The 26644-nt window shown below is 35.2% G+C and overlaps 4 protein-coding genes and 1 pseudogene across 5 annotated transcripts; all 5 read left to right on the top strand.

Moving 5' to 3' along the window:
- The first annotated feature begins 200 nt into the window (after positions 1-200).
- LOC105176645 (uncharacterized) lies at positions 201-4082 on the top strand. The gene is made up of 6 exons (XM_011099514.3): positions 201-795; positions 2087-2198; positions 2278-2449; positions 2548-2735; positions 3282-3421; positions 3714-4082. The coding sequence occupies exons 1-5, from the start codon at positions 350-352 to the stop codon at positions 3405-3407; spliced, it is 1044 nt and encodes a 347-aa protein (XP_011097816.1). The 5' UTR covers positions 201-349; the 3' UTR covers positions 3408-3421; positions 3714-4082.
- A 195-nt stretch (positions 4083-4277) lies between these two features.
- LOC148784475 (putative lipid-transfer protein DIR1 pseudogene) lies at positions 4278-5618 on the top strand (annotated as a pseudogene). The gene has a single exon (XR_016063742.1). The product of XR_016063742.1 is annotated as a putative lipid-transfer protein DIR1 pseudogene (transcript).
- Positions 5619-11975: 6357 nt separating this feature from the next.
- LOC105176644 (glycerophosphodiester phosphodiesterase GDPDL3) lies at positions 11976-18149 on the top strand. Its single transcript, XM_011099513.3, has 9 exons — positions 11976-12382; positions 13113-13406; positions 13498-13613; positions 13711-14212; positions 15101-15139; positions 15249-15533; positions 16053-16195; positions 16997-17480; positions 17584-18149. The coding sequence occupies exons 1-9, from the start codon at positions 12265-12267 to the stop codon at positions 17883-17885; spliced, it is 2283 nt and encodes a 760-aa protein (XP_011097815.1). The 5' UTR covers positions 11976-12264; the 3' UTR covers positions 17886-18149.
- A 988-nt stretch (positions 18150-19137) lies between these two features.
- On the top strand, positions 19138-20137 carry LOC105176643 (uncharacterized). The gene has a single exon (XM_011099512.3). The coding sequence runs from the start codon at positions 19517-19519 to the stop codon at positions 19961-19963; it is 447 nt and encodes a 148-aa protein (XP_011097814.1). The 5' UTR covers positions 19138-19516; the 3' UTR covers positions 19964-20137.
- A 2918-nt stretch (positions 20138-23055) lies between these two features.
- XYLT (beta-1,2-xylosyltransferase) lies at positions 23056-26557 on the top strand. Its single transcript, XM_088877063.1, has 3 exons — positions 23056-23808; positions 24849-24998; positions 25342-26557. The coding sequence occupies exons 1-3, from the start codon at positions 23152-23154 to the stop codon at positions 26062-26064; spliced, it is 1530 nt and encodes a 509-aa protein (XP_088733189.1). The 5' UTR covers positions 23056-23151; the 3' UTR covers positions 26065-26557.
- The last annotated feature ends 87 nt before the right edge of the window (positions 26558-26644 follow it).

The raw sequence follows: 26644 nt of genomic DNA, 5'->3' as shown, positions 1-26644 counted from the left end.
TCCGCACGCTGATGGAGTGTATCAATATGTTGCACCTGCAGTGCCAAAACTGCCACTCGGATTCAGGATAATCCTAAGACGTGCCTACTTTTCATTGGCTCCTACAAGCCACCGCGAAACCTCGTCTGTGACCCAATCCTTTGGAAGGGCTATTTCGTCATTTCAGCATTGTATGAGAGAGAGACATTAAAGCGGAGAGAGAGAAAGAGAGAGAGAGAGAGAGCGACAGTGGAAATCGGACGGGCACGCAAATAGAGAGAGAGAGAGAGAGAGAGAGAGAGAGAGGGTTCGTTAGTTTCTGGCTGCTACTGTAGAAGCAACAGCAGGGGAGTGGCAAATTGGTTAATTGATGAGTGAAAGAGGGCCAGCAGCGACGCCGGCGGGAATGGTGGTGACGGAGCAGCAGCTTGCGGAGGCCTTGGAGTCTCTCCTCGGCGAGACCAACGCCTTCGCCTCCCTCAACGGCGTTGTTCAGCAGCTGGAGTCCAATTTCGGTGTCAATTTGAGCCACAAAATTGACTTCATCCGCAGCCATATCCACCATTTCCTCCTCCGTCAGTCCCAGTCCCACAATTTCATGCTCCTGCAGAAGGACCATTTTACCCTCCCCCAAAACCCCAATTTCCACCCCGCTCCCTCCTCGCATTTGCCTCCGAGTTTGGCCGGGCATCATCCTGCGGAAGGTTACGGCTTCTGCCTAACCTCCTCACCTCAGCCACAGTCCTCGCAGCCTCCGCCGGCGCCGGTGGTGACCAGACCTAATGTCACTGCGGCCAGCGTCTCTGCCAAGGAGAGGTTGGTTTTGAATTTTATGAAATCTCTTTTATTTCCCGTTTTCTGGAAAAAAGTTGGAAAGTTGGTTATTTGGTTGCCTCGGATATTCTCGGCTGTTCTCTGTGTTCTAAGAACTGCCCCGTCGATTTCTCACCAACCAAAGGGCTTGCCGTTCCTTGTCTTCCTTTTTTCCCCTAAAGATTCACGTCCTAGTTACTTTTCATGTTTCGTGGGTTCAGTTGCTTTCAAGATCATGTCTTTATGCTGAACGGATAGAATCCTCAAATTTAAACTTTCTTTTGTACGGGTAACATAATGTTGTTACTTTTAGTTATGAAATAAACTGAAGCACGCAGAATCAAGGTTCTTTTGGAGGATGGGGGGTGCTGGGACGAGGACTGATGAAAGAGTTCGGGAATGGTGTAATTATGTTCTGTAGTTTAACTATTCCTTTACCAGGAATGGTGTAATATATTTCTGAATTCTAATGACTCCTGATTGATTGTCTTCACGGCTTGTTGGATATAAGTAGAAAGTAGTTGCTCCACAGAACAAATTCTTTTTTAAACTCTATGTGTTAATGGTGTCTCTGCTGCTCGAAGAAAAACATTTCCTTCTGCTAAGAATTCCTGGAGAGTCTGCCCCTTTTCAGTATTATGGAGGACTAACGTATCAAAGGAACACATTTACTTTGTGATTGGCAAAGTTCTTGATAGTTCTATTTTGTTTATTTTCTATCCTCCTTGTCAAGTAGAGCTGCTTCATCAATGTATATTTAATGATTGATTCATGCTAAGACAAGGTGTAACTCTGTGTGATCATTAACTGACTGGAACTTCCTGACCCTTTTGACATCAAAATGGAAATATCTCTAAATAATTTTTGCTCTTTTGTGGTAATATATATTTCTTTGGGAGTCTAAAAATGCTATTATGAATTTCGGTTGTGCAAAACTGTAGATTATTAATATGGTCTTCAGCATTGCCTCGTTAGTTCCGATCCTCTTATTGTTTGTATATGTACTCTTGTAACAAGAAACTGTTCATCATACCCTTAAGCAATGTAGAAATTGTGTTTGCGGGCTCCATGAATGATGTATCCATTTAGGCATGGTACTTTGGCTGTTGATTTGTTTTTATACCATTCCGAATATAATTTTGACCATCTATGTGCAGAACCACGCAGTAGCAAATTTAGCAAGGATTTAATTCTCATAAGCCTTCTTGAACCTTCCTTTGAAACTGCTGGCATTCTTATAGCTAATTACTATAGACTAATGGTTCCATGTCTCTGCTTGCACCAACTTCTGCAGCGCTCCAACGGGGAAAAAAAGAAGAGGTGGTCCAGGAGGCCTAAACAAACTGTGTGGTGTTTCTCCTGTACTTCAAACCATTGTTGGCCAGCCAACCCTGCCTAGAACTGAGGTTCAGGAACAAACTTTTTCCTTGCTTCGTTGTTTTTCTCTGAGAACTACAGTCCTCCTACAAGAAGTGCTCTTTGCAGATTGTGAAGCAGTTGTGGGCTTACATAAGGAAAAACAACCTTCAAGACCCAAACAATAAAAGGAAGATAATTTGCAATGATGAGCTCCGCCTGGTATTTGAGACTGATTGTACTGACATGTTCAAGATGAATAAGTTGCTAGCTAAACATATAACTGCTCTTGAGCCCACGAGTATGGATTTGAGTATCGATGTTCATTTCATGCTCGCCTTCCAGTAACTTCCTTTCATGCTTATGATAACTTAATAAAACTATATTTTATTCTCACAGAACAGACAACTCAAAACAAAAAGAAACTGAAGGTTGATGTTGAATCTGAGAAAAACACTGACGACCCTGTTCCAATTGTGATAATATCTGAAGCACTTGCCAATTTCTTTGGAACTGATGAGAGGGAGATGTCACAAGCAGAAGTGTTAAGGCAGATGTGGGAGTACATAAAGGTTCACCAACTTGAGGTATGTAACAGAGTAATATAATACTAAGCATTGTCTTCTTTGCTCAACTATTCTCCTAGTTTGGCATCATCCCCAGAATGAGATATTTTATTTTCACTTGGCAGCATTCCCTGTATGCTTGAAAGTAACTTTGGTTTTGAAGATTTATTCTTTGCTTTTCTAAGAAGCAAGAGAAATGTCTCTTCAGTCTCTTTTGTGCATGTTTTCTGTGCTGTGTCTCCTACAGGTTCTTCACCCATAACGTCCAGCTTGATGCACTTAAAACCATGAGCTAAGTAGCATATGAAATCCGTAGTTTGTAATTTCACTTATCTGTGTATCTTCTGGTACTGGGTGATGGCGATCTCTTATGTGAATTTTTTTGGAAACTTAGTTGCCCAGTGCCCTTTTCATTATCTTGAAATGTCTTTGTTCCTATGAGCTTTTGCTTTTCAGTATTTGCTCTCTATCTTTCTGAGAGGCTTCTTTTTGTTATAGGATAGATTAAGTAAAGAAGTAAGTTACAGTTTTATGCTTCAAAATGTTTTTGTATTCTGCTTCTGTTAGGATCCTTTAAATTCAACGACCATCCTGTGTAATGCAAAACTACAAGAGCTTCTTGGGTGTGAAAGCATTTCAGCATTGGGGATACCTGAGATGTTGGCACAACACCATTTATTCAAAAAATCATGAAGATACACTGACTGGTAAGTAGAAGGTACTAATCAGTGCTGCCTAGTCTACTTGTTTGCTACTTTCAATATAATTCACCGAGTTAATCAGTAAAACAACAAGGAGACTGTAATGAGTGATTTTTTCCTTACCAATTCTATGACCGCAAACTTGAATATGATTTCTACAGAACCATGTTATATTAAATAGCACAATTGTTTTCTCCGTGGAACTTTCTTAGGAACATTTATGAAGGATATGTAGTCAAAACACAGAATTCAATAGCATCCAAGGTTGATTTCTGATGGTTTATGTTGTACTTTGCAGATATATGATGTTAATGCTAACTTAGTGCGTTCTAACATCATCCCAAATGCTTCCTGGGGAGAAGGTTCCATTGACTTCTTTCAATTGTTTAGAGTCATGATTGTGGTGGTAGAAAGTTATGAGGTAGGTTAATTATGAATAGACATATCCCTTGGCGAATGGCAAGTTTATTGTTGGTCATTATAGTTCCAGACCTATATTCTTGCATGTAGGGACTTTCCTACATGATGTAATATGCTCTGACGGTAGGAGAACCAGCTGTATAAAAGAACATTATAGGCTACTATTCTGGTTGTGTAGATTGATGTATCAACTCTATGTCCATATCGCTACAATATAGTTTATATGCTTGCTGATCTCTTCTTTGAAGATGCTTTGACAACCTTTTCTCGTTAACGACTGGGCTCTTGTTGCTTACTTGTGTTGCATGTAAAATTGAATTATGTCTTTTGTCTTAAGAGTTTGCCTTGGTTGTTAAAACTGTCAAGTCAGTTTTCTTCACTCAGGGGAAGCTCATTCAAAGTGCTTTCCTGAAAAGTTACTGTTATATTTGCCATAGGGTTAAAAGCATACTGTGAGCCATTGGTTGCTAGGTTCTTTGTCACTTCAAACAGAGAATAGTCTTCAGATGGATGGCTACTGAATTACGAGCTGATGTTTGTGATGTTATCCTCACCGTTTATCCTGTGGAAGAGAGGTTCAACAAATATGCTATTTTTACATGTTTTTCTCTTGATGCTTTCAATTTAGTACGTCAACAGCCTTTGTTCACTGGTAACTGGTAAGGCAAGACGACCGTGAACCTTGCTGTTTAGCTCATTTCCGACTTCTCCTGCTTGAAAGACGGTAACAACCACCACTGAGAGAACCCTTTTTGCTTTGATATCACTTCATTACTCTTCTTTTTTCATTGCTTATTCTGAAAAGTTGAAGTTTCTAATACGCTCACTGCTTAGAATGGTGATCCTCTATCGTCTGATCGCTGTATTCCAACGGACTGATCAATGTTGGCAACCACCGAAACTGGGGTTTCACGTGCCCACCTGGAAATATTCTCTTAACATCACGGGCTCCAATAAGGGTGAATTTATATATCACGAAACCTGCCTTAAAGGTAAAAGTAAAGGGGCAAAAGTCCAAGATCATTTGCCTAATTGCCTAGCTGGGTCCTGGGCTCACATGAAGAGATTGTACCAAACTTGTCTGATTCTCAAACAGATTCTCCACACACCCCACTATAAAAAACCCACATTCCCAAGAATTAATCCCCAGACGTAATCCGGAGACTTCAATCAGAATGGGTAAGCCAGTTACTACATTCCTGCTGCTCTCCACACTTTTGGCTCTCGCTGTTGCACTGGTTAACGGTGATGCAGCAGCAGCAGCCACTCCATCCACTATCTGCAACGTCAGCGTCTCCGAACTCGTAAAGTGCCTACCTGCCATAACCGGGAAGTCACCACCTTGGCCAACCAAGAGTTGTTGTTCTGTGATCTCCAAGGCCAACCTCCACTGCTTGTGCAACTACAAGTCCGAGATCAGCAAGTTTGGTGTAGATCCCGCCAAAGCCTTGGCATTGCCCAAAAAGTGTGGGCTGAAAGCTCCTCGCGAATGTACCAAGAAGTATTTACGTTAATCAAACGTTAACGTCTATACTTGGTCTGGTTCTCGTGTGTTAAATACTTTTACCATTAGAGTCGATATTTGCACGTCGGGAGCGATGAAAGAAATATAACTTATTAATCTTTCTACTGTAGTCATTACGCAGAAAACAAGTTGTGTTTGTGAATGTTCTGCTTGATCGTTTCTTTGAGTGGTTGGGTTGGGCGGGTTGGCCAACTTTCGGCCCCCTGCGGATTTCCTTTTGTATTTGCACTTGAAATAATGAAATTTTCTATTCTAGTTTTTGGTGCTTTTATATTTCTTATTTGTAAATATAATTATTATTAAGCTTGAGAATATTGTAAAGTATTTGATAAAAAAATTGGGAAAATTATATTTAACAGCTAACCTATAATTTGTTAACTAATCGTTTTTGTCTTTTATTAATATAGATAGATACCACTCCTAACAACAAAAGAATAAGGTAGTTCATATAATGATATTGGCGTTTGATGAGGGTGTCCGTGTAAATAAAAAAAAAAAATATGAATGGTTTGTGTTAAATGATATTAACGTTTATGGTGGGTATATTTGTAAATATCTAAAAGATAGATGTGGTTTTTATAAATATATTATAGATCATGGGTGTAAATGTTATTCTAAAATTTTTAAGGGAGAAAACTCACAAATTCGTAGAAACTTCTTCCAAGCTCTCATTTTGACGGCTTATTTGCAGCAGAAAATTTAGAAACTCTCAAATCATTTTCAATATTTTAATGAAGGTTTTTGGTATTTTGACTGTTATTAATTATAGAAATCTCTGTCATATGATGTTTAATTAGAAATAGACTTAGATAAGCTCTTGAATTTTTTGTATAAAATTCTACTATGCGACGCATAAAGTATTATTTATAAAAATTTTATAATTAATATATTCAAAATTGAAGAAGTCTATTAAGAATTTCTTACTATTCTTTTACAAAACCTTATAAACTTCTAATATATATATATATATATATTATCTTTTACACTATTTTATAAAAATATTTATTAAATATTTTCAATATCTTATAAGCTTTCAAACACGTCTACATGTCGCCCTCATCATTGTTAAATGCTGGTGTAAAAGGGCCACATTCACGCAATTTGAGTCCAGCTGTTGTTGGGCTAGGTTTCACACAAACAGCCAATAGCTTTCATATTAGCGGTGTTTGAAAAATTATAATAAACTCTCAGATATTGTCTTAATTACAGATATTTTTCATTATTTGAAAAATTATAAATATTTTTTTGAAATTATAAATATCTTAATAAATACTTACAATAATGAGCTCTCACAATTGAATATTTAATAAAATATTTGTAATTTTAGAATAATATTTATAATTTTTCAAATAATAAAGAATATTGTAATTAATATAAAATTTAAAAAAACTCATTGTAATTTATCTTTTAAAAAAATTATATATGAACACTGTTTTGTTTTTTTCCATATAGTCTTACTCTTATTCCATACCTAAACCCTTGATTTTGACCAAAAAACGGATATATATATATATAAATATAATTTTACAAAATTGTATGAAACGAGCAGATCAATTCCGTGAATGTCACATCAGCTAACAAAAATAGAAAAATCCCCAAATGTCTATGTCAAGAATTTTTGTATTTTAATTAGACATTGTTTTAATGTTGTCCGTTTCTGTCGAGGGGTCATTTACAAGACCTAATAAAAGTAGATTGAGTCTTCAATCCATCCATGATTTGGAGGATGTGTTCAGCTATAAGTTTTTCTAAATATTTTATAAAATATTTCAAAATTTATAAGCTCTAAAAATTGTCTTTCTCTCTCTCTTTTTTTTTTTTTAAAGAGTTTGTAAGGTTTTAGAATAAAATCTCTTGAATTTAGATAAGTTTTTTTTTTAAAAATAATTTACTCAACTTATTTTAAAGCATCTTATAAGTTTTTTATTTTTAATATTTAATAAACAAAAAATATACTTAGCAACACTTCACACTAAAACCTGCTAATGACACCGAGCTAGTCCAGACTCAATTCCATCCTATTGATGGCCCGACTAACTCGATTAATATATCACCAACGCTTCACACCTCAAATGATATGCCAACCTTAGAACATATCAGTAAGGGATAAACCTGCCAACTAAAATTTTCTGATAGAGTCAGTAGACAACTACTTCCCCCTAATCGGTCACTTTCCTATTAATGTTACAGATTTTGATCCTATTCGCGTAGGACATGAATGACATGTAGCTCACTCACACTCATTCTCTACCAAACTCACTATTCTCATAATATTCCACACGGTATTTATGCATTTTACATCAAATTTGTTAGTTCTTGATGCGGTTTGCGACCTCGCTGGGGAGAGAGGAGGTTTTGGAGTTTATAAACCACTCAAACTCTTCATCTATAATCAATTTGGGATGTTTTTCAACATCATCAGCCCTCCAAACGGACGGGGAGCTTGGGAGGGGTACATGGCCATGTTCCCACATATGGCACGAAGGATGTAACTTACGACGTACGAGGTATTGTCTTCTATAACTTCCTATGAGCCTCAATAGTTTGTCCTAAAAAAGCACCTCACTAGGAGGAGAAGGTATTAGTGCTTATAAGCCACTTATAAATTCCTCATCTGCAGTCAATATGGGACGCTTGCCTACAATTTTCATATCTTTTTCTTACTGTTCTTGTTTTATTTTTTTCATTAACCCAAGTACGAACTTAAACAACAAAGTGTTAACTCCTATTTTACACTTTAAACCCACCAATAATTTTAAAATGCTCCAAAAACCCTTCAACTTTATGATACTATTGAACTTGGACAATCATCTACTAGGATTTAAAATGGATCAAAATTAAAAATTGGGGCTAAGTTATCAAACAGCAAGCCAACTGTTTGTTGTCACCCACTACTTTGTGAAACTTAAATTTCACAAAATTAAATTCATTTAAAAAGTCAAAATCTTGATGAATTAATTTTTGTGTGTGAAATTCATGTATTTGACAATTTTGATGAATTAAATAAATTGAGAAATGAGAGTCTTTGGCGGGCGATAAATAAATACTTATTTAATGGAAAAATCATCCGATGCGCAGCATCATAGCTCTCTAGTCATGTTCCATCATAAAGATCATCACATGCGCTGGAGACATCATACATCCACATCTCATTGTAATGTAAGGGAAACAAATCAAATGTGGAAAAAGTGTACGTCCTTTTTTGGAAAAATTACGAAACTTCCCAATGAAATTTCCCAAATTGTAAAGACAGCCCATGTGGTTTCCCAAATTATAATTACCTCCCATGACGTTTCGCATAATTATTAACTGCCTTTTTAACAAAATAATCAAAACAATTAAAATTATGTTAGCCAAAACATCGATTTCGATTTGGCCAAAAAGTTTGCAAAAAATATTTGGATTTATAAAAAATTTGTGCTATAATCCAATTTTACATGACTAAGATTTTTTTTAATATTTTAAAATTACTTAAAATGATTATGTTATTGTGTAGACTTCAATTTTATCATAAATATTTACAAAATTTAGTCCATGAAAATTATAGATTTTTCAATGTGACCCAAATTTATAACGGGTACAAAATATTTTGGTAGAAATATTCTATTATGTTTTAGTGTCGCACGTTAGTGTGATTTACACGTATTAATTTTTTTAAGAATTTAAAAGTATAATGAAATTAAAATATTATTTAAAATTTGGGTATATTTCAGTTGTGCAGTAATATATTATCATAATGTGATAAAAAGATCTTTCACCAAAAATATTATAATAAATTGTCTCGGCTGCTAAAATACTAAGGCGGTGTTCACAAATGTTGAAAATAAATACTTCTTAGCTTCTCTATATCTATACTATGCAAAAAAGATGATTCTATTTTCACTCACAAATAGCGATTACTTATATCGTGACATCAATTTTTTAAATTACCAAAAATGTCCTTGTGTATTTTCAACCACCCTACTCATTATAGTATATTATAAAGCGCAAACAATTATTTATTATTAGCACGCAAGGATGGCGTGCCATAACGACTTTAATATAAAAAGGAATAACCCTCAACACTCACAGATGACGGTTAATGATACCGTTGCATCATTTTTTTTGTGAAGTTAAAAATGCCCTTCAACTGATGCAATAACTAACTTCTTCAACTTTTTAAATTTTACATTAACTAATAAATTAATTTTAATTTATTTTTTTAATGTAATATATTGATTTATATATTTTAAAGAGCGAATATTACATATTATATGCACACCGGAACAACGTGAAACAACAACTAGTTGTTAAAATGGTGTTTCTATTTTTTTTTTACAATTTCTACTTTTAAATTGCTTAAATAAAATTAGTTAAGCTACAAACAACTTTTTATCAATTTCTACAGCTTATTAATTAAATTGTGAAAAGTTAATTATTTTTCCGAATACTCCAACTTCAACTTTTATTTACTTATCACTGTTGCTTTCGAACATCTCCAACATTCATCACGATTTAACTTATAATTTTTATTATAATTTAATTATTATAATCTCAAAAACAGAAGCTATTACAAACACTTAGTTAGAAAATAGTTACATCAAACATAAACATTTTCACTATGTTTGTTTTTATCTACAAATTATTTTTTAGACAAGTCAAAATATACCCAATGTTTGTCATCATTCAAAGACACCTTATTTAGGTATTTTTAACTGTTTTAGAATAAATACAAATATATATACATAAATATATATAAAAAGACATGATTTGACAGTTAATAGTAATTTTTGTTTCCCAAAACACAACATTAAACATATAATACTTATTTTAAATTATCTTCAAAAACAAATACAAACATATATATTATCTCTAACACACACTTACTTATTTTTATTTTTCTCTTTTTATTTTCACAAAATATTGAGAAAACAAATCCAAACATTATGTTTGTAATTTGAAAACGTTGTTAGGTAGGTGGTGGTGGTGTTTGACTCATTCATAAGAGTAAGACTGCTGCAGTGCAAATAGAAGTGGTCCACCACACACTAATGCCCACCCGCTGTCCTTTTCTCTGCAACCTGCACTCCACAATAAAGATCCGAACTCCACCTTCATCCGGGTCGGACCGGTTTACGCCGGCCCCACAGTGAACGTGACCCGTTTTGCGCGTTCGGCTGGCGTCACGTACGCCCTCCAATTGGCGGGCGCCATGCTGGCGGTTGACAGAAGAGCGCTGACCCATGTTGTGCTTGCCAGCTAGCTTGTCGTCCCCCATTAAGGAATCGGCTTCGAGTCCAAGCCGTTGAGGGGTAGGGTTAGCCAACAATATAATTTTTTAGATTATTTAAAATTGATATAAATCTTAACTCCATAATTATAAAATTTAATTATTATTTTGCACTAATACATGCTAAGAAATAATTATTTTAGGTAGAAGCATGTCAAGGTTTAGAAGTATCAATTAAAATACGAGATATTTAAATTTTATCCATAAATAATAATACGTACAAATTAAAAAAAAAGTCGTTAGCTCAATATAAATCAATTGGAACAATACGAGCAATATAGAAAAAAACACCACTAGGTTAGCTAACTTTCAATACAGTGAAACGTCATCAAAATACAAGATTTAGGACAACAATAATAAGAACCTTATAGAAACGATGATTTCTTAGTTTTTTTTCATATCAGTACTATATATTAAGGTTCAACATCCTAAAATAACTACTTTTGACTGTTATAATATTGTTTGATTGAAATACCCTTGAATATATTTGATTGGGATTAAACAGTTAGAAATCCCCACAAAGATCAAAGTGCCCCTCAAAACCTAAAATTACGAAATAGGACAATGATCAACGTCTTTTTGTCCTGGCCGATTTTGTTCCTACTCATTTGACCCAACAACTCGTCATGACAACAATTGATCTTTAATACCATCAAGCACATGCATCCACACAATCTCTAATATATTAACTTGTACACATATTGAGGAACTCCATAAGACATGTATGCATTTATGACGATAAGATCTAACTCTATGAGCCGGACATAATTCAAGCAAATAACTTAAGTTTCGAACGATTTTAAGTAGGGGTCACTCCAACAAGCCTAACGAATTGAGTTGCAAGCCAATCCACTGTCAATTGAGAATAAAGACCCTACGTCAAACATAAGATATCTGACTCAACTCATTAGGTCATCACTTACTTGGATTCGAATTAATATTTATATATTTCTTTAACAATTTAACTATCTCTAAAATCTACGTGTTTTGTTTATTACTGATTTATTTTTAACTTGTGTTTTTTATCAGTTTTCATCAATTATTTATTTTATTTTGTTTCTCTTTTATTCAATTAAAATAAATATAATTTAAATTATGCAATAACAAAAACACCTGAAAACTTCAGCTGGGCCGCGGCGCGCGCTAGCAGTCAACAGAAGCCGCTTCGGACAACCAAAGTAAGAGAGATGCACAAACGCGTAGAACATACAACCGGCTTCCATTATTACTCGTATTTGTTTATGTTCTTGATGATGATTATTTTTCATTTAATCCAAGTTAATTAATTCCTAATACCTCCCTATCTACCATAATAATTATAATTAAATAAGCCCAGAAAAACACAGAAATCAATAATCTACACAGAAAACTCCAACCTTAAAAGAACGCAGAACGTGCAAGCTGAACTAAACAAACACAATCACAAGAACACGAAACTCGCTCTCTGCTTCTCCTCTAATCCGGACCCAGAAAGGGATAGAGAGAGTTTTTTAACCTGTGGATCATTGTGAGTACTGCTCTCTGCTTCACATTTTCCTGTTATAGTTACCTGCAAGAAGCAGAAGGAAGAGCTACATCCCACTTCAGTCGGAGGTGTTGCTAGTTCTTTTTGCCGGAGGAAACACACAGCCGGCAATGTGGAAGGTCCGGTCGGTCTTGGGCTTGTTGTCCCTTCTCCTGCTTTCGGCCTCGGTGGGCTTGGCTGCTGCTCAAGGATCTAGGGGAAGAAGCAGTAAATGGCAAACACTTAGTGGTGAGAGATCTCTCTCTCTCTTTTCGTGGTGTAGTGTGATTTCCTGTGTGTGTGTGTTGTGGGTGTTTTGATTATTGCGTTGTTTCTCAGGAAGGAAAAAGGGAATGGTTAATCAAGGCTTTTTTTTTTTTTTTGACTGGGTTTGTTTTTTGCTGTTTTGTGTGTGGAATAATGTGAGGAATGAAGCAGTGTTAGGGATTTAGTTGATCGATTTGTTGAATATTTTGATATGGAAGGAGGTTTTGGTGAGAGTTTTGTGGGTTTGTGTTAGTGTAAGTGTTACCAGGATTAGAAGTAATGGTCTTAAAATTACTTTTTGTGTAGTTCTTGATTTTGCCCTTTCTTGTCCTAGAGATAAAATTGGGTGAATTATGTTGTTGGGAAGCTAAGGAAAAGGTTTCATTAGTCCTTTCTCCTGCTTCGATTTTTGTTCTGTGTGGAGGGTGGGATGATAACTGATAGTTTTGTAATAGTTAAGCAAATTAAATTTTGTATGCTCTTCAGAATTATCAAACAGCTGAGACAATTGAGTTGCAATGATCTTTAACTTTCTTTATTTGGGTACAGAAAGAAGTCTTGCATATCTATGTTAAACAACTTATGATCCTTCTATTCTTAAGTTGAATCATGGTCTTTCCTGATTTCTACAACCAGCAGTGTTTACTTAGTCTGTTAGTCAAGAACTTCATGAAGTATGTCCAAGAACTTACCTTGCATTTTCTTGTTGCAGGAGATGCACCTTTGGTCATAGCAAGAGGTGGATTTTCAGGAATATTTCCTGATTCCAGTTTTTATGCATATTCACTTGCGGTGCAGACTAGTTTGACAAATGTGCACGTGTGGTGTGATGTTCAACTTACAAAAGATGGAGCTGGAATCTGCTTTCCAGATATCAGGCTGGAAAATTCTTCTGACATTGATAATGTATATAAAAACGGGCGAAACACCTATGTTGTCAATGGAGTCTCCACGCAAGGATGGTTTTCTGTTGATTTCACGCTTAATGACCTAGCACCAGTTAATTGTAAGTTTAGTTCATTGGTGATCTGCATGATTTGCATTGTCTTTTCTTATATCTGGTTTCTTTTGCTGACTGTCCTTTGTACTTGAAACAGTGAAACAAAGGATCTTTACTCGGGCCCCTAATTTTGATGGTACTCCAATGCAAATTCTTACAGTCGATGATGTAGTTAGCCAAGTAAAACCACCTGCATTATGGTTAAATATACCGGTAGACAAAACAAACCCTTTGACTGTATTTCAGATTTTTGTAGGCTATTACTTGGCGATGCCTAATCAGTTTTGTTTTCGTTGATATACTTGTGCAGCATGATGCATTTTTCAGCCAACATAATCTGAGTATGAGGAGCTTCATTCTTTCTGTATCTAGACGAGTGATTGTTAATTATGTTTCATCGCCAGAGGTTGGCTTCCTGCGTAGTATCGTATCACGATTCAGGACAGGCCCGACGAAGCTTGTATTCCAGTTTCTGGGACCTGATGATGTGGAGCCAACGACCAACAGTACATACGGCACACTTCTGAATAATCTTACATTTATCAAAACCTTTGCCTCTGGGATTCTTGTTCCCAAGTATTACATATGGCCAGTAGACAACAGCCAATATTTACTGAATTACACCTCTCTGGTCGTGGATGCTCATGCAGCGGGTCTAGAAGTTTTTGCATCTAACTTTGCGAATGATGCACCTTTAGCATATGATTACAGCTATGATCCTGTGGTTGAGTATCTTAACTTTATTGACAACGGAAAATTTTCTGTTGATGGAGTGCTCTCTGACTTCCCAATAACTCCATCGGAAACCATAGGTAAGCAATGATCTTTTTTGACTTTTGTCTTTGCTATAACCAATGAAAATTTGAAACAAGTATAGGCTCCATTGATCCTGCCATATTCATTTCACTTGTTTTACTTGAATTTTATCTCCCATCTCTGCTAGAGTGATCGATGCTTTTTGACACAAGTGGTATCCAAGTGCCTAGTTGATGATTTATGCTGTTAAGTTTTATTTTCATTCTATTTCCAATTTCTTGTTGGTGGTGTGGTTTGTTGTTTTTGAATATCGATCATTGAGCATACAGAAGCTTAGCTGCATGGTTCTTTTGTGATCTCACGGTGGACAATTCACATAAACAGTTGGTCGCCCAACCCGCACTTGACTGAGCCTTCATTTGACAAAGAAATAAGCCTAGAAGTGCATGGGAGAAAGACGGCCCAAGTCAAATACCTTGGTCGACCTACTTGGCCCACTGGGAAAATTTAAATCTACCTTATGTTGATTCGCATCTCATCTAGTCATGGCATATGGTGAATCTTTCCCATGTCCTAATATCAACAAGTTCTATGCACTTACAATTCAGTGAGCTTATGTATGGATACTCGGAGAATTACTTGCAGGAAATCAATCTCTATATAATCCTACGGTCTAGCTTTAAAATAATACTATTTTCCATCTTTATGATTTGATTTTCCTTGCTCTTGAAAGTCACTTCTTAATATTTTGCGACACCTCTCTCGTTTAACTGATTTTTGTTTGCAGAACCACTGTATACATTAGTTCCTGTATAGTCTTGATATCATATGGCATAGTGAATATTCTATTTGCATTTTCTGATTTGATCAGTGTGCACTTTGACTAATGTATTATCTCATCTTGACTCTATGTTAATTGCCCATTTAATATTTTCTTCTTGTAGATTGCTTCTCCCACATTGGCAAAAATGACACTGTGCAAGGTAAGCCATAATAAAAGCGTTTGGTGTATTTCTTTTATGTTTCACCTAAAATTGTCAACCTATTGGATTGCAAGATTTATCATCCTTTTGCTTTTTGCTTGTATTGCAGCAAATATATTGGTTATTTCATCTGAGGGAGCAAGTGGGGACTATCCTGGTTGTACTGATAAGGCGTATCAGAAAGCTGTATCAGACGGTGTAGATATACTTGACTGCCCCGTTCAAATGACAAATGACGGGGTACCTATTTGCTTGGGATCCATCAACCTTAGGGATAGAACAGATGTTGCTCAATCAGATTTCAGCAACCTGGCAACAGATAATCCAGACCTTAACATACAGAATGGGATTTTTACCTATAATCTAACATGGAGCCAAATTCAGACCTTGAAACGTAAGTGAAACCTGAAACCCATATGTATTGTGGCTCGTCTAACTCTGTATCTAACCCTATGACAAGAAGTTGAAAATGCTTATCATTTCTTATAGTAAAAACTACTCAATGCTAACGTACTGAAGAGTGGTTTCAGAAGATAACAGTCGTAGAGCTTTTGAGCAGTTGTCATTCTCTGTTTACAGCTTGAATATGTTTTGCATGCTTCCATATTAATGCAGTGGCTTGGCCTACCATTGAGGTTGCATAAACTCATAACATGTGTTAATTGAGCCACATACAACATTGTAGGTTAGTTTGTGTTGTACTATCTCTATCTGCTTGGATATGGGATACTGCGCCGAACATTTTCATCAGATTGTGGACAGAAGGACCAGAAACTTAACAGAGATTGTCATCTACCTGAAATTTCATCACCCTTTTGTCCGCTTCTTCTATTTCATTTGCTGACTGCAACATCTATATTGAAGAACATTTGTCAAGATTTGCACTTATGGTATTATTTTTGTTTCGTTGCAGCTGCTATTTCGAATCCATATTCAAATTATTCACTTTTCCGCAATCCAAGATCCAGAAATGATGGGAACTTAATGTCATTAGCTGACTTCTTGGCATTTGCAAATAATGCCTCTTCTGTCTCTGGAGTCCTAATCACCATCGAGGTGAGTAGTTATGCTGGATTAACTTTACCAGTGTCAAATGCAACTTATAGATTTGCATTTCGGAAGATGTTTATTTGCAATAAGCATGCTGCATTATCTCATACTCTGTTAAGAAATATACTGACCATCCTCAGTGAAAAGTGAAAAGCCATCAATGAATTGGGATGTTAATACAAGAATCTTCGACCTAATTTGTCAGGGTGTGTAACCAGCATATGTTCAAACTGAAACCACGAGGATATTATTGCACTCGGTAGAAACCTGACTTTGTTGATTTTTCAGACTTGAAGAATCTATTGCATGAACTAGACTAATAATAATTTACATCCATATCATTCCCGTAATTCACTGCAACTATACGAGCATTATGTATGATAAGGGAGAGACCAGAAGCAATAAGAGAAAATAAGTAGCATTTTCATCTAGAGATGAAGAATGGAAAACTCATTTCTATTGTCCCATTATTAACTTGCTTTGGGACCTCGTTCTTGTTGCACCTTACACAAAAGGGTTTAAGACGTGATACTAATGCGGAAGTCTAGCATAACTTGTGTAATGTTTCTTGAAACAGTTTTATTGTGAAAAGTCGATAGTAAGTGAAATGTGGCGTATATATTGTGCATTAGGCCATACTGCATGCCCATCTTTCTACCTATTTCTTTTCATACTTTAATATAATGTCAACGAATCAAGAAATGCTGGAAAGTACTGAACATTATATATATACATGTTTTGTGTGTAATAAAATTGTAGAAAACGCTCGTATAAATATGGCATCACATTCTGGTTCCTACCTCGCAGAATGCCGCCTATCTAGCTCAGAAGCAGGGTTTAGGTGTAACTGATGCCGTTGTGGATGCTTTAAGTAAAGCTGGTTACAATAATCAGACAACAAAGAAGGTTATGATTCGATCCAGCGATAGTGCTGTTCTGTTGAAGTTTAAAAGCAGCAGCAATTATGAGCTTGTTTACCTAGTTGACAATGACGTCCGTGACATTTTGAACTCAACGATTTTGGAGATAAAAAAATTTGCAAGCTCTGTGGTCCTCTCCAAAGGATCCGTCTTTCCTACTGATGATGCCTTTGTCACTGGCGAAACAAATGTTGTTCCGAAGCTGCAGGCCTTTAATCTCACAGTGTATGTGCAATACTTCCGAAATGAGTTTGTAGCTCAACCGTGGGACTTCTTTTCTGATGCATACGTAGAGATTAACACACACGTCTCATACATGGGAATCAATGGTGTCGTAACGGACTTCCCTGCAACAGCTGCTAAGTACAGAAGTAAGTTTGTTCCTGACTGCTTATAATCGCACCAGTTTCTTGCCATGCCTCGTAAAACTGTGTCCCGCACTCGTGTAAATCCACTGTTCTGATTGTTTTACAGGGAACCGGTGCTTAGGATACAAAGAAGTACCATTATACATGACGCCAGTCCAACCTGCAGGTCTTATTTCACTTATGGCACCTAAGTTTTTGCCTCCAGCTGAGGCCCCGAACCCGGTCCTGACAGAGAATGATGTAACTGAGCCTCCTCTGCCACCTGTCGTGGAGAAGGCCCCTACTGCGAACACTGGCAACGGCACTACAGCACCAGGCCCAACCCCACCAAATGGGCAGCCTACGCTTCTTGCAAGCACCATCCTCAGCAGCATTGGTGTTCTTCTTGCAGCTCTTCTGATATGCTGAGGTTAAAAGTTGTAATTTCTTGCCAGCCATTTTGTATTTGTCTATATGATCATTGGTTATTTGGAGACGAGCCATTTCAGATACTTGAGGGAGGGACTGTTTTTCCCGGTCGATCTTGTAGGTATTTTGATTCTTCTCCTGGTTAATATGAAGTTTGGACATGGATGTAATTTATTCTTTGTATTGATGGTCTCACTCTTCCTATGTTGTAAATTTTTGTTTACGTTATCATTCAGGTGTGTATGGAGACATTCTTTGATGATATTTTCACTCTTCTGCTGTTAGTTCCAAAACCAACGGTGTAATAAATAAAAAATCTAGACCTTCTTGTTTGGTAGGAATTTCTTATCCAAATTAGATTCGAATATACTTGTTATATGATTGGTTACTTTTCGTAAATGTACATCATACGAAAAGTAAATTTTACTTGTTATATAATTGATTCAAGTTTGGTCAAACTCAATCTGATTAGAATTTTTTATTGTTTTACTTTTAGCTTTCATAATTTTATAAAGAGAATGTTTGTTTAAACTAATTTAAAAGATTTTATACAATATTTTTAGAGCTTATCAAATTTATATTGTCCTATAAAAACAAACTTTTGATCATAAAATAAAATCATAAAGTTTAGAAGATGTTAGTAATGGTATTTATGTAATTAATTTAAATTAAATTTAGAAAAAAAAATGTTACAAATTGAAAAACAAATCAAGCGTTTATATTCTTTTGTCATAAAAAAAGAGTTAGGTATATTTAGATTGATTTACGTGAATTTGGATGACTTTGAAAAAAAAAATTAAAATGAGTATGTGTTAGAAGAATTTGATATTTATTAATGTTGAGTAAAATTTAATTTAAACTTAAAATTAATTAATTTGAAATTTTCTAAATTAGAAACTAACCAAACAAATCCATAAAAAATGTTACTAGAAATTTGAAATTTACGAGTTCAAATTTATCAATAAATATAAAATTTTAAAAAACGAATAAGTTAGTACTCTTATAGTTGAAACTTCGGAACGGACCATAAAAAATTAGTGCAACAGTATTGAAACTTCACTTTGTGTTTATAGCGCCTATTTTCTTTACAATAATACTAGTAGTCATGTCCTAAAGCGCATATAACAAATAATCTCTCATGCTTTGGAATATATTATAAATAAATATTAAATATATAAACCAACACATCATAATATAAAAAATAAAATAAAATAAAATAACTATCGACACAATAAAAAACTGGTATCACGTGTTACTCTTCTTCAACTGTATATCAATCATACAATAAATATATTATACTTATCATATATAATTAGTTCAAATTCAATCAAAATGGTGTGGCAACTGTGTACAATGCTAAACAAATGAAACCAAAATTTGTTTTCTTCAACCTAGTGATTGTCTTGACAAATCTAAAAAGAAAACAAATAAATGTAAACAATATCATCGCTATTATCATACCCACAGGACACAAAAGACAGATCCACATTGTTATGATCGTCCCTCATTTTGAATCTTCCCACTCCCATCCCTTTATATTCAACTTCTAATTTTCAGAAACGATATATTCAGTTCTTTTCCCTCAACCTGTAACAAGTTTTTACATTCTCCGTTACCGTAGTTACAGTCCGATGGCTTCACTTGCTTCCACTCTACCAGCGCCTCCGGCGGCCACAACTTCCCACGGCCGCATCGCTTCGGGAGCCAAACCCAGCGCCACGGTGTTTCTCACCACACCAAGAGCCGTGGGGCTAAAATTCGTGTCCAGAATCAGTCAAATCCCCGTAACAAAATCTCGCAGCTTCAAGAGCACAAGGATTTCGTGCGCCGTTGCGGAGCCAGAAACTCTGCAGGTGGTTCAGAGCACGATCGCGAAACAACTGTCGATCGACGAGGGCTCGGTGACGCCCCAAACGAAATTCGCGGATCTCGGTGCGGATTCGTTGGACACGGTGGAGATCATGATGGCTCTGGAGGAGAAGTTCGGGGTGTCGATCGGAGAAGGCGGAGCGGAGAACATCGCCACCGTCCAGGACGCGGCGGACTTGATTGAGAAAGTGAAGGCGGCCGGAAATTGAAAGTAACTGAGGAATGAAAGTAAGAAGGATATGTTGGAGTTGGACTAAAGCTGGATTTTGTATTTTTGTTGTGTGTTCTTTGCATGCAGTTTTGATTCGGAAATGGGACGCCACGACGACGCCGTTCCACTGAAAAATAATTTTTAAATAAATGCAAAATATCATTGGAATTTCATGAATTAAGTCAAAATACACAAACGACCCCATACTCTTTGTAAAATCACAGCTACACCCCTAATACTATAATTGAAATTACAACAACATTTCTTATTTAAAGACAAAACTTACACAAATAATCTCTAAAAAATATTACATTAACACTCATCAGGAGGTATAATTATAATTTTACAAAAGATAATAATATTTGCGTAATTTGACATAATCTCTGAGGATATCAATGGTAATTACCGAATATATATATATATATATATATTCCATCAATTGGTAAAATACAAAATTTACGTTGTATTAACCTAAAGAACTCAATATGACAATGCTTTTAAAAAAAAAGTTGTCCTTTCATATAGACAAATCAAAAAAGAAAATTAATAATAAGGGATAATTATATTTACACCCCGTATTTATTATCATTTTATATAAATTACTCATGTCTTTTAAAAAATTACAGAAATTATCCATTTAGTTTTTAAATTCCCAAGAAGGCCCTATTGACCTGGTCAAACTTTAATTTAATTTTATAATTACATAAATGCCCTTATGGGTATTTTGTAATTACCAAAAGGTAGAGAGCATGTCAAAGTAATATTTATGAGAATGAATAATATGGTCCCATATATTTTTTTATTATTTATACTAATTGTATTTTTAATTTAAATTAATTTACTAATTTTTTTTATTGAATCTGTATATAAATTTACATCTCTTAATAATTAAAATACTAAATTATTTAATTAATACATTAATAAAAATTTGTTACAATTTTGTAAATTTAAATTAAAAAATTCTCACACTTGTATAAATTATTTTAAATTTTTAAAATTAAAAGATTTATTTTTTATTTTTGTTTATAACTGTATTTTTTTAAAATTAATAAATTATACATATATGTATATATGTTTATATAATATAAATGTACAAATATGTATATAATTGAACATATTCATATGTATATATTTTACATTTATATATACATATTTTGATGGCCAAGAATGACGAAGAAGGGTAAAAGGTTAGGCGAAAGTAGGGCGAGTCCGTAGGCCTCAATGGGGCAATGGGAATGAGGGCACACAGGCAGTAGTTGAGGTCATGTTATTTATCTCCATAAATATTATTTTGATACCCTCTCTATCTTTTGATAATTACAAAACACTATTCAGGATATTTCTGTCATTGAAAAGTTTAAATTAAAATTTGATCAAGTCAACAGGAGCATTTTGGAGTTTTAGAAACTATTAGGGTAATTTCTGTAATTTTTAAGAAGATAGAAGTGGTTTATAAAAAATGAAAATAAGTAAAGGATGTAAATATAATTATCTCTAATATATAAAAAAAAAAAAAGTAGTGAAAAAAACACAAGCTATTAGTGTAGATATGTCACAATTGGTGTGATCAGGTATAGGGATGAAAAATAAATTAAACTATTCAAAACTCGATAAAATTGATTAAAAATTTTTTGTTTCAACTCGATTTATTAAATTTAACAAATCAGACTTGAAATAAATTTTTTAGTTCGGTAAACTTTTGAACTCTATTCGATTAGTGGAAAAATAATAAAATATACTAAAAAATATCAAATTATTCAAGCTCGATTTATGATTGATCTAACTACAGCTCGTTTGAGCTCGATTACATTAAATATGAAACGAAATTTATGAAACTCAAATAATAATTAAAATAAATTTAAATAATAATATATTCGACTCGATCTGAATCCTACCTATTAATCCACTTTGCCCAATTACATCAAGTGCATATATGTAATAATAATAAGGTTAAATTACTAAATTATACTGAGAATTTTGAAATTAGACTAAAATATTTAAATATTATATACTTTTTATAAAATTACAGTCACATCTCTTGAGGATATTAGTGCCATATTTTTTAGAAGGTATTTGTACAAACTTTGCTTTCAAATAGACAGTGTAATTGTATTGCAATCATAACCTAAGGAGTGTATTTATTTATACTATATATTAAAGGAAATCACATTTTTTGCTTTTTCTTTATTTTTGGTCATTTTTTTTTCTACCCACTTCCTTCAAATAGTAAAAATTGTTTTTAAAATTTTAATCTATTTTTAATTAATATTTTTTTCTCTATCTCCTAGTTCAAATATTTTCTTTTAAAACTATTCAGTTTCTACCACTATTATTTTTATATAATAATTTTTTATTAAATAATATTTAATTATTGTAATTTTTTATGCACATACGATCAATGCACCACAATCAACTAATAATATAAAAATAATTTTTTATTAAATAATATTTAATTATTATAATTTTTTTATGCACATACGATCAATGCACCACAATCAACTTATAATTTATTAAAAGAAAGGGGTGTTTATGTATTTTGATTTAACTCAGAAGATACAGATGTAATTTACTCTAAAAATAAATAGTCGTATCCGAGAAAGATATTTTCGGCATGGAGTTTTTAAAAAGAGCGTGAAAAAAATGAAATTTAGCCTATTATCTTAGTTAAATTAAGATAATTTACAAGCACACCGTGCAATAACACCAATTAAATTACATCATATTAAATTAATTATATTATAAATGCTATGAATTTGCACATTATATAAGTAATTATTCTATTTTTTTTTTTTGAATTATATGAGAAGGTTTTGTGTTTAAATTAAATGATCCCAATTCCCAACCCATAATATTGCAAGGAAAAAAACAAAAAAGGATTAGCAAATACTAAGTATATGTTAATCATGAGATTAGTATCTTCTAATTTAATAATATGCCATGTGTCGAAAGATGAGTGGCTGGGTTTAGGACTTGTGTGTTTCATGTTTCATTTTTTTTTTTTGGGGTGGATTGAAAAGAAATGTCAGAATTTCAACAACAGGAAGACAAGACATTCGTCCCCCTCTCACACTTCCCTAAACTAAACCCACACTTTAGTTAAAGTTTTAAGTTTAATTCAAGAAAACATATACACATCTCAGAGAGAGAGAGAGAGAGAGAGGGAGGGAGGGAGAGGCCCATCGGACCATGAACAGCAAGAAGCTCAAGATTCTGCTCTCTCTCTTTACACTCAACTCCCTTTCTCTCTACCTTTACTTCTCCTCCCACCCCGATCACCACCAGTCGTCGCCCTCCAAGAGCTCTTCTTTGTCGGAATATTCCCCGCCGCACCACCCTCTCTCCGTCAAGCCATGGCCCATATTACCCTCCTACCTTCCCTGGTCCCAGAACTCAGAAACGCCTTTCCGTTCTTGCGAAGCGTATTTCGGGAACGGATTCACTCGTCGGGTCGACCCTTTGAAGCCCATTGCGGAATCCCACCGGAAAATCTCGCCCTCCGCCGGCGGCGGCGGGTGGTTCAGGTGTTTTTACAGCGAGACTTTGAGGAGTTCGATTTGTGAAGGGGGGAGAATTAGGATGGTACCGGAGAGAATTGCGATGTCTAGAGGCGGAGAAAAGCTGGAGAGTGTGATTGGGAGAGGAGAAGATGAAGAACTGCCGAATTTTGACGATGGGGCTTTTGAGATTGAGGTTGGTGGTGACAGATCAAGAGTTGGGGAAAAGCTGGTGGATGAGGAGTTCTTGGATAAGTATTTGGAAGACAGTAATATTGACAGACATACTATGCGTGGATTGATCGGTTCGATTCGGACAGTTGATGCCACTGAATTTGTGTGCTCTGAGGTTAGTTTAAGCCATTTTTCCTAACTGGGATTTTGTTTTTTTTTGTTAAAGTTTTGATTTTTGGAGTTGAATTGGTGGCTTTGGATCTTTGCTTTTTGCTTTTGTTTGGAGTTCATTTAATACCTGGGGTGATTGGACTTGCGGAGGAGAGGTTGCTGTTAATACATGTGGATCAGATTAAATGAATGGGACAAAGTGTTAGGATAAGGAAACAGAATCTTGTTGTTCTTGTATGGAAAGTTTTTAATTGAGTTGAAAAAGATCATTCCAAGTTCTTTGGAGGCTGAAGTGAATCAGATTTGTTTGGATATCATTAAATAGAGTTACTTCTGGGATGAATTAATTTCATTTCAACTGATGTAAATTGAGATAATCAGCTAAAAACCTTGAGTTGAATGTGAATATTGTGAAGTGATACAACAACTGGACCTGAAATTTTGTGGTGAAACTATTGTGATTACATCTAATGGCTAGAAATTCAGCTGGTTTTGCATGAGATTTCTTCCTTTTTCTGTGCTTGGTCCGATAAGATAGAACGGTATAGAACGAAGAAGAAAAATATTTAGGCTGAACGAAGAATTTGGATTGGGGCTATGCTTGGAGTCATTTTTTGATGATTAACATGCAAGTTTCAACACCTAAATCTCATTGGAATGTTTATTTCGTTAAACTAGTAGAAGTGTTCCTTTTGTGGTCAGTGTGCAACATGTTGTATTTTGAGTCATTGAAAGATAAAGGTTTAAGTAATATTGAAGATTATTGTGCCAAGACCAGATAAATTAGCTGAAAATCTCTCATTTGAGGGGGAACCAAATTATCTTTTCGAGGGTCTGTTATAATTTGTTGCACCACGATTTAAGTCGTAGTTCCTAGAGCAGGTCACCTTCTGGTTTTACATATACTTTCTGTGAGCAGTGAGACTAGTGAATTTTGAAATGGATATGAATCGTAAATTTATCACAAACTGCACATAGCTTAAGTAAAATTTCATTGTCATTTCATTGGACTCGTTCTAAATATATTAAATGGCTTTGTTTCAGTGGATTGAGGAGCCCACACTTTTAGTTACCCGGTTTGAATATGCAAACTTGTTTCACACGGTTACGGATTGGTACAGTACATATGTGGCTTCCCGAGTCACTGGCTTGCCCAATCGACCCCATGTAGTTTTCGTAGATGGCCACTGTCAGGTACGCCTCCGCGATTTGATCTTTGCTTTTGTAACATAATGCATGCTTTACCAAATATAATGCTAATTACAATTTGTCGGATAAGCACTAAACAGAAGCGGATAGGAGAAGTAAGGGCCGTAAGGTATTTAACGTAAGCGCAATGATATTATTTATAAAGCTGGTGTAGTGTAAACTGTAAAAGGTTTCTGCAACGGATTAAAGTATGCTGTGATGTTTCTGCTGATTTAAGTGTGTCTATAATCTGTGCGCTTTTGATAAAGATGATCTGTTTCTTAGTGCTTTATAATGTGTTTTTTTGCTCACCTTTAAGTAACAAATGCTATATTCTATGACAAATCAGACTCTATTGGAAGAAACATGGACGGCATTGTTTTCGAGCCTTACTTACGCTAAGAATTTTAGTAGCCCTGTTTGTTTTCGCCATGCTATTCTGGTCCCATTAGGATATGAAACTGCCCTATTTAGGGGACTATCTGAATCTATAGACTGCTATGGAGCTTCTGCACAGGAATTGTGGCAAAAACCTGATACTAAAAAGACTGCTCGATTGTCTGAGTTTGGCGAGATGATAAGAGCAGCCTTTGGGTTCCCAGTGGATAGACACCATATCCCCAAGTCAGCCTCTGGTCATAACATTCTCTTTGTACGACGCGAGGATTATCTTGCTCATCCCCGTCATGGTGGTAGGGTACAAACAAGGCTTATCAATGAACAAGAAGTATTCAATTCTATAAAAAGCTGGGCATCAAATCATTCGGATTGTAAATTGAACGTTGTCAATGGACTGTTTGCGCACATGCCCATGAAAGAGCAAGTTCGAGCCATCCAAGATGCAGCCGTCATCATTGGCGCTCATGGAGCGGGTTTAACTCATATAGTTTCTGCAACTCCCAAGACGGTGATATTAGAGATAATTAGCAGTGAATATAGGCGGCCGCATTTTGAGCTGATTGCCCGGTGGAAAGGGTTGGAATACCACGCTATACATCTTGCTGCATCTTATGCTAATCCTCCAGTAGTAATTAATAGACTGAGCGCCATCTTGAGAAACCTTGGATGCTGAAGGTGCGGAAACGTCAATCTGTCTAACTATTGAAGGAGAAAGAATGCAGCAGAGATTTGAGAATTTTGCCCAAGGTGGTGCTGCTTCCGCTAATACAACAGAGACTCGGATCATAGATTTTAGATAGCGAAGACTTCAATGCATGTTGATGGGAAGCATGATGGCTCATTACTCCGCAAACATGGGTGTCTTGGTTGCAGCTGGAAATAACACGCACAGGTTTGAATTGATGAAATGCCGAGCAGATACATTATTTTTCCCCGTAAACTTTCCTCTTCTCCGAGCAGGATTCCCATTCTTGTCAAGGAAAATGGTATACTTATCCTCACTCCTAACAACCATTTTTGAATGATAGAGAACTGTGAACCTTTTCTGTAATGTATTATTACATTCTTGCAAAAGGGGATGAGTGGTTTAAGAATGAAATTACAGATGACTGCTAGAGGGTGCGTATGGATTTCCTACATTAGCTGGATTTCATGCCCTTTGTCTATCTTGTTTGCTTGTTTCTTCTCCTTTTCCCCAGGTTCTTCATTCTACTTCTATGACTTGTTTTCTATGAATGAAAATAAGCCAAACT

The sequence above is a fragment of the Sesamum indicum genome, linkage group LG13, assembly GCF_026168435.1.
Source record: "Sesamum indicum cultivar Baizhima isolate 11 linkage group LG13, ASM2616843v1, whole genome shotgun sequence".
NCBI lineage: Eukaryota > Viridiplantae > Streptophyta > Magnoliopsida > Lamiales > Pedaliaceae > Sesamum > Sesamum indicum.
Note: the sequence above shows the minus strand (reverse complement) of the source record. Positions and strands in the feature narration are given on the sequence as shown.

Coding starts and splice junctions, on each gene's coding strand:
- LOC105176645 (XM_011099514.3), top strand. CDS start 350: ATGAGTGAAAGAGGGCCAGCAGCGACGCCGGCGGGAATGGTGGTGACG. Junction 2,199..2,277: donor CAACCCTGCCTAGAACTGAG/GTTCAGGAACAA, acceptor TGCTCTTTGCAG/ATTGTGAAGCAGTTGTGGGC. Junction 2,736..3,281: donor TAAAGGTTCACCAACTTGAG/GTATGTAACAGA, acceptor TGCTTCTGTTAG/GATCCTTTAAATTCAACGAC.
- LOC105176644 (XM_011099513.3), top strand. CDS start 12,265: ATGTGGAAGGTCCGGTCGGTCTTGGGCTTGTTGTCCCTTCTCCTGCTT. Junction 13,614..13,710: donor CATTATGGTTAAATATACCG/GTAGACAAAACA, acceptor ATACTTGTGCAG/CATGATGCATTTTTCAGCCA. Junction 14,213..15,100: donor AACTCCATCGGAAACCATAG/GTAAGCAATGAT, acceptor TTCTTCTTGTAG/ATTGCTTCTCCCACATTGGC.
- LOC105176643 (XM_011099512.3), top strand. CDS start 19,517: ATGGCTTCACTTGCTTCCACTCTACCAGCGCCTCCGGCGGCCACAACT.
- XYLT (XM_088877063.1), top strand. CDS start 23,152: ATGAACAGCAAGAAGCTCAAGATTCTGCTCTCTCTCTTTACACTCAAC. Junction 23,809..24,848: donor CTGAATTTGTGTGCTCTGAG/GTTAGTTTAAGC, acceptor GCTTTGTTTCAG/TGGATTGAGGAGCCCACACT. Junction 24,999..25,341: donor TCGTAGATGGCCACTGTCAG/GTACGCCTCCGC, acceptor ATGACAAATCAG/ACTCTATTGGAAGAAACATG.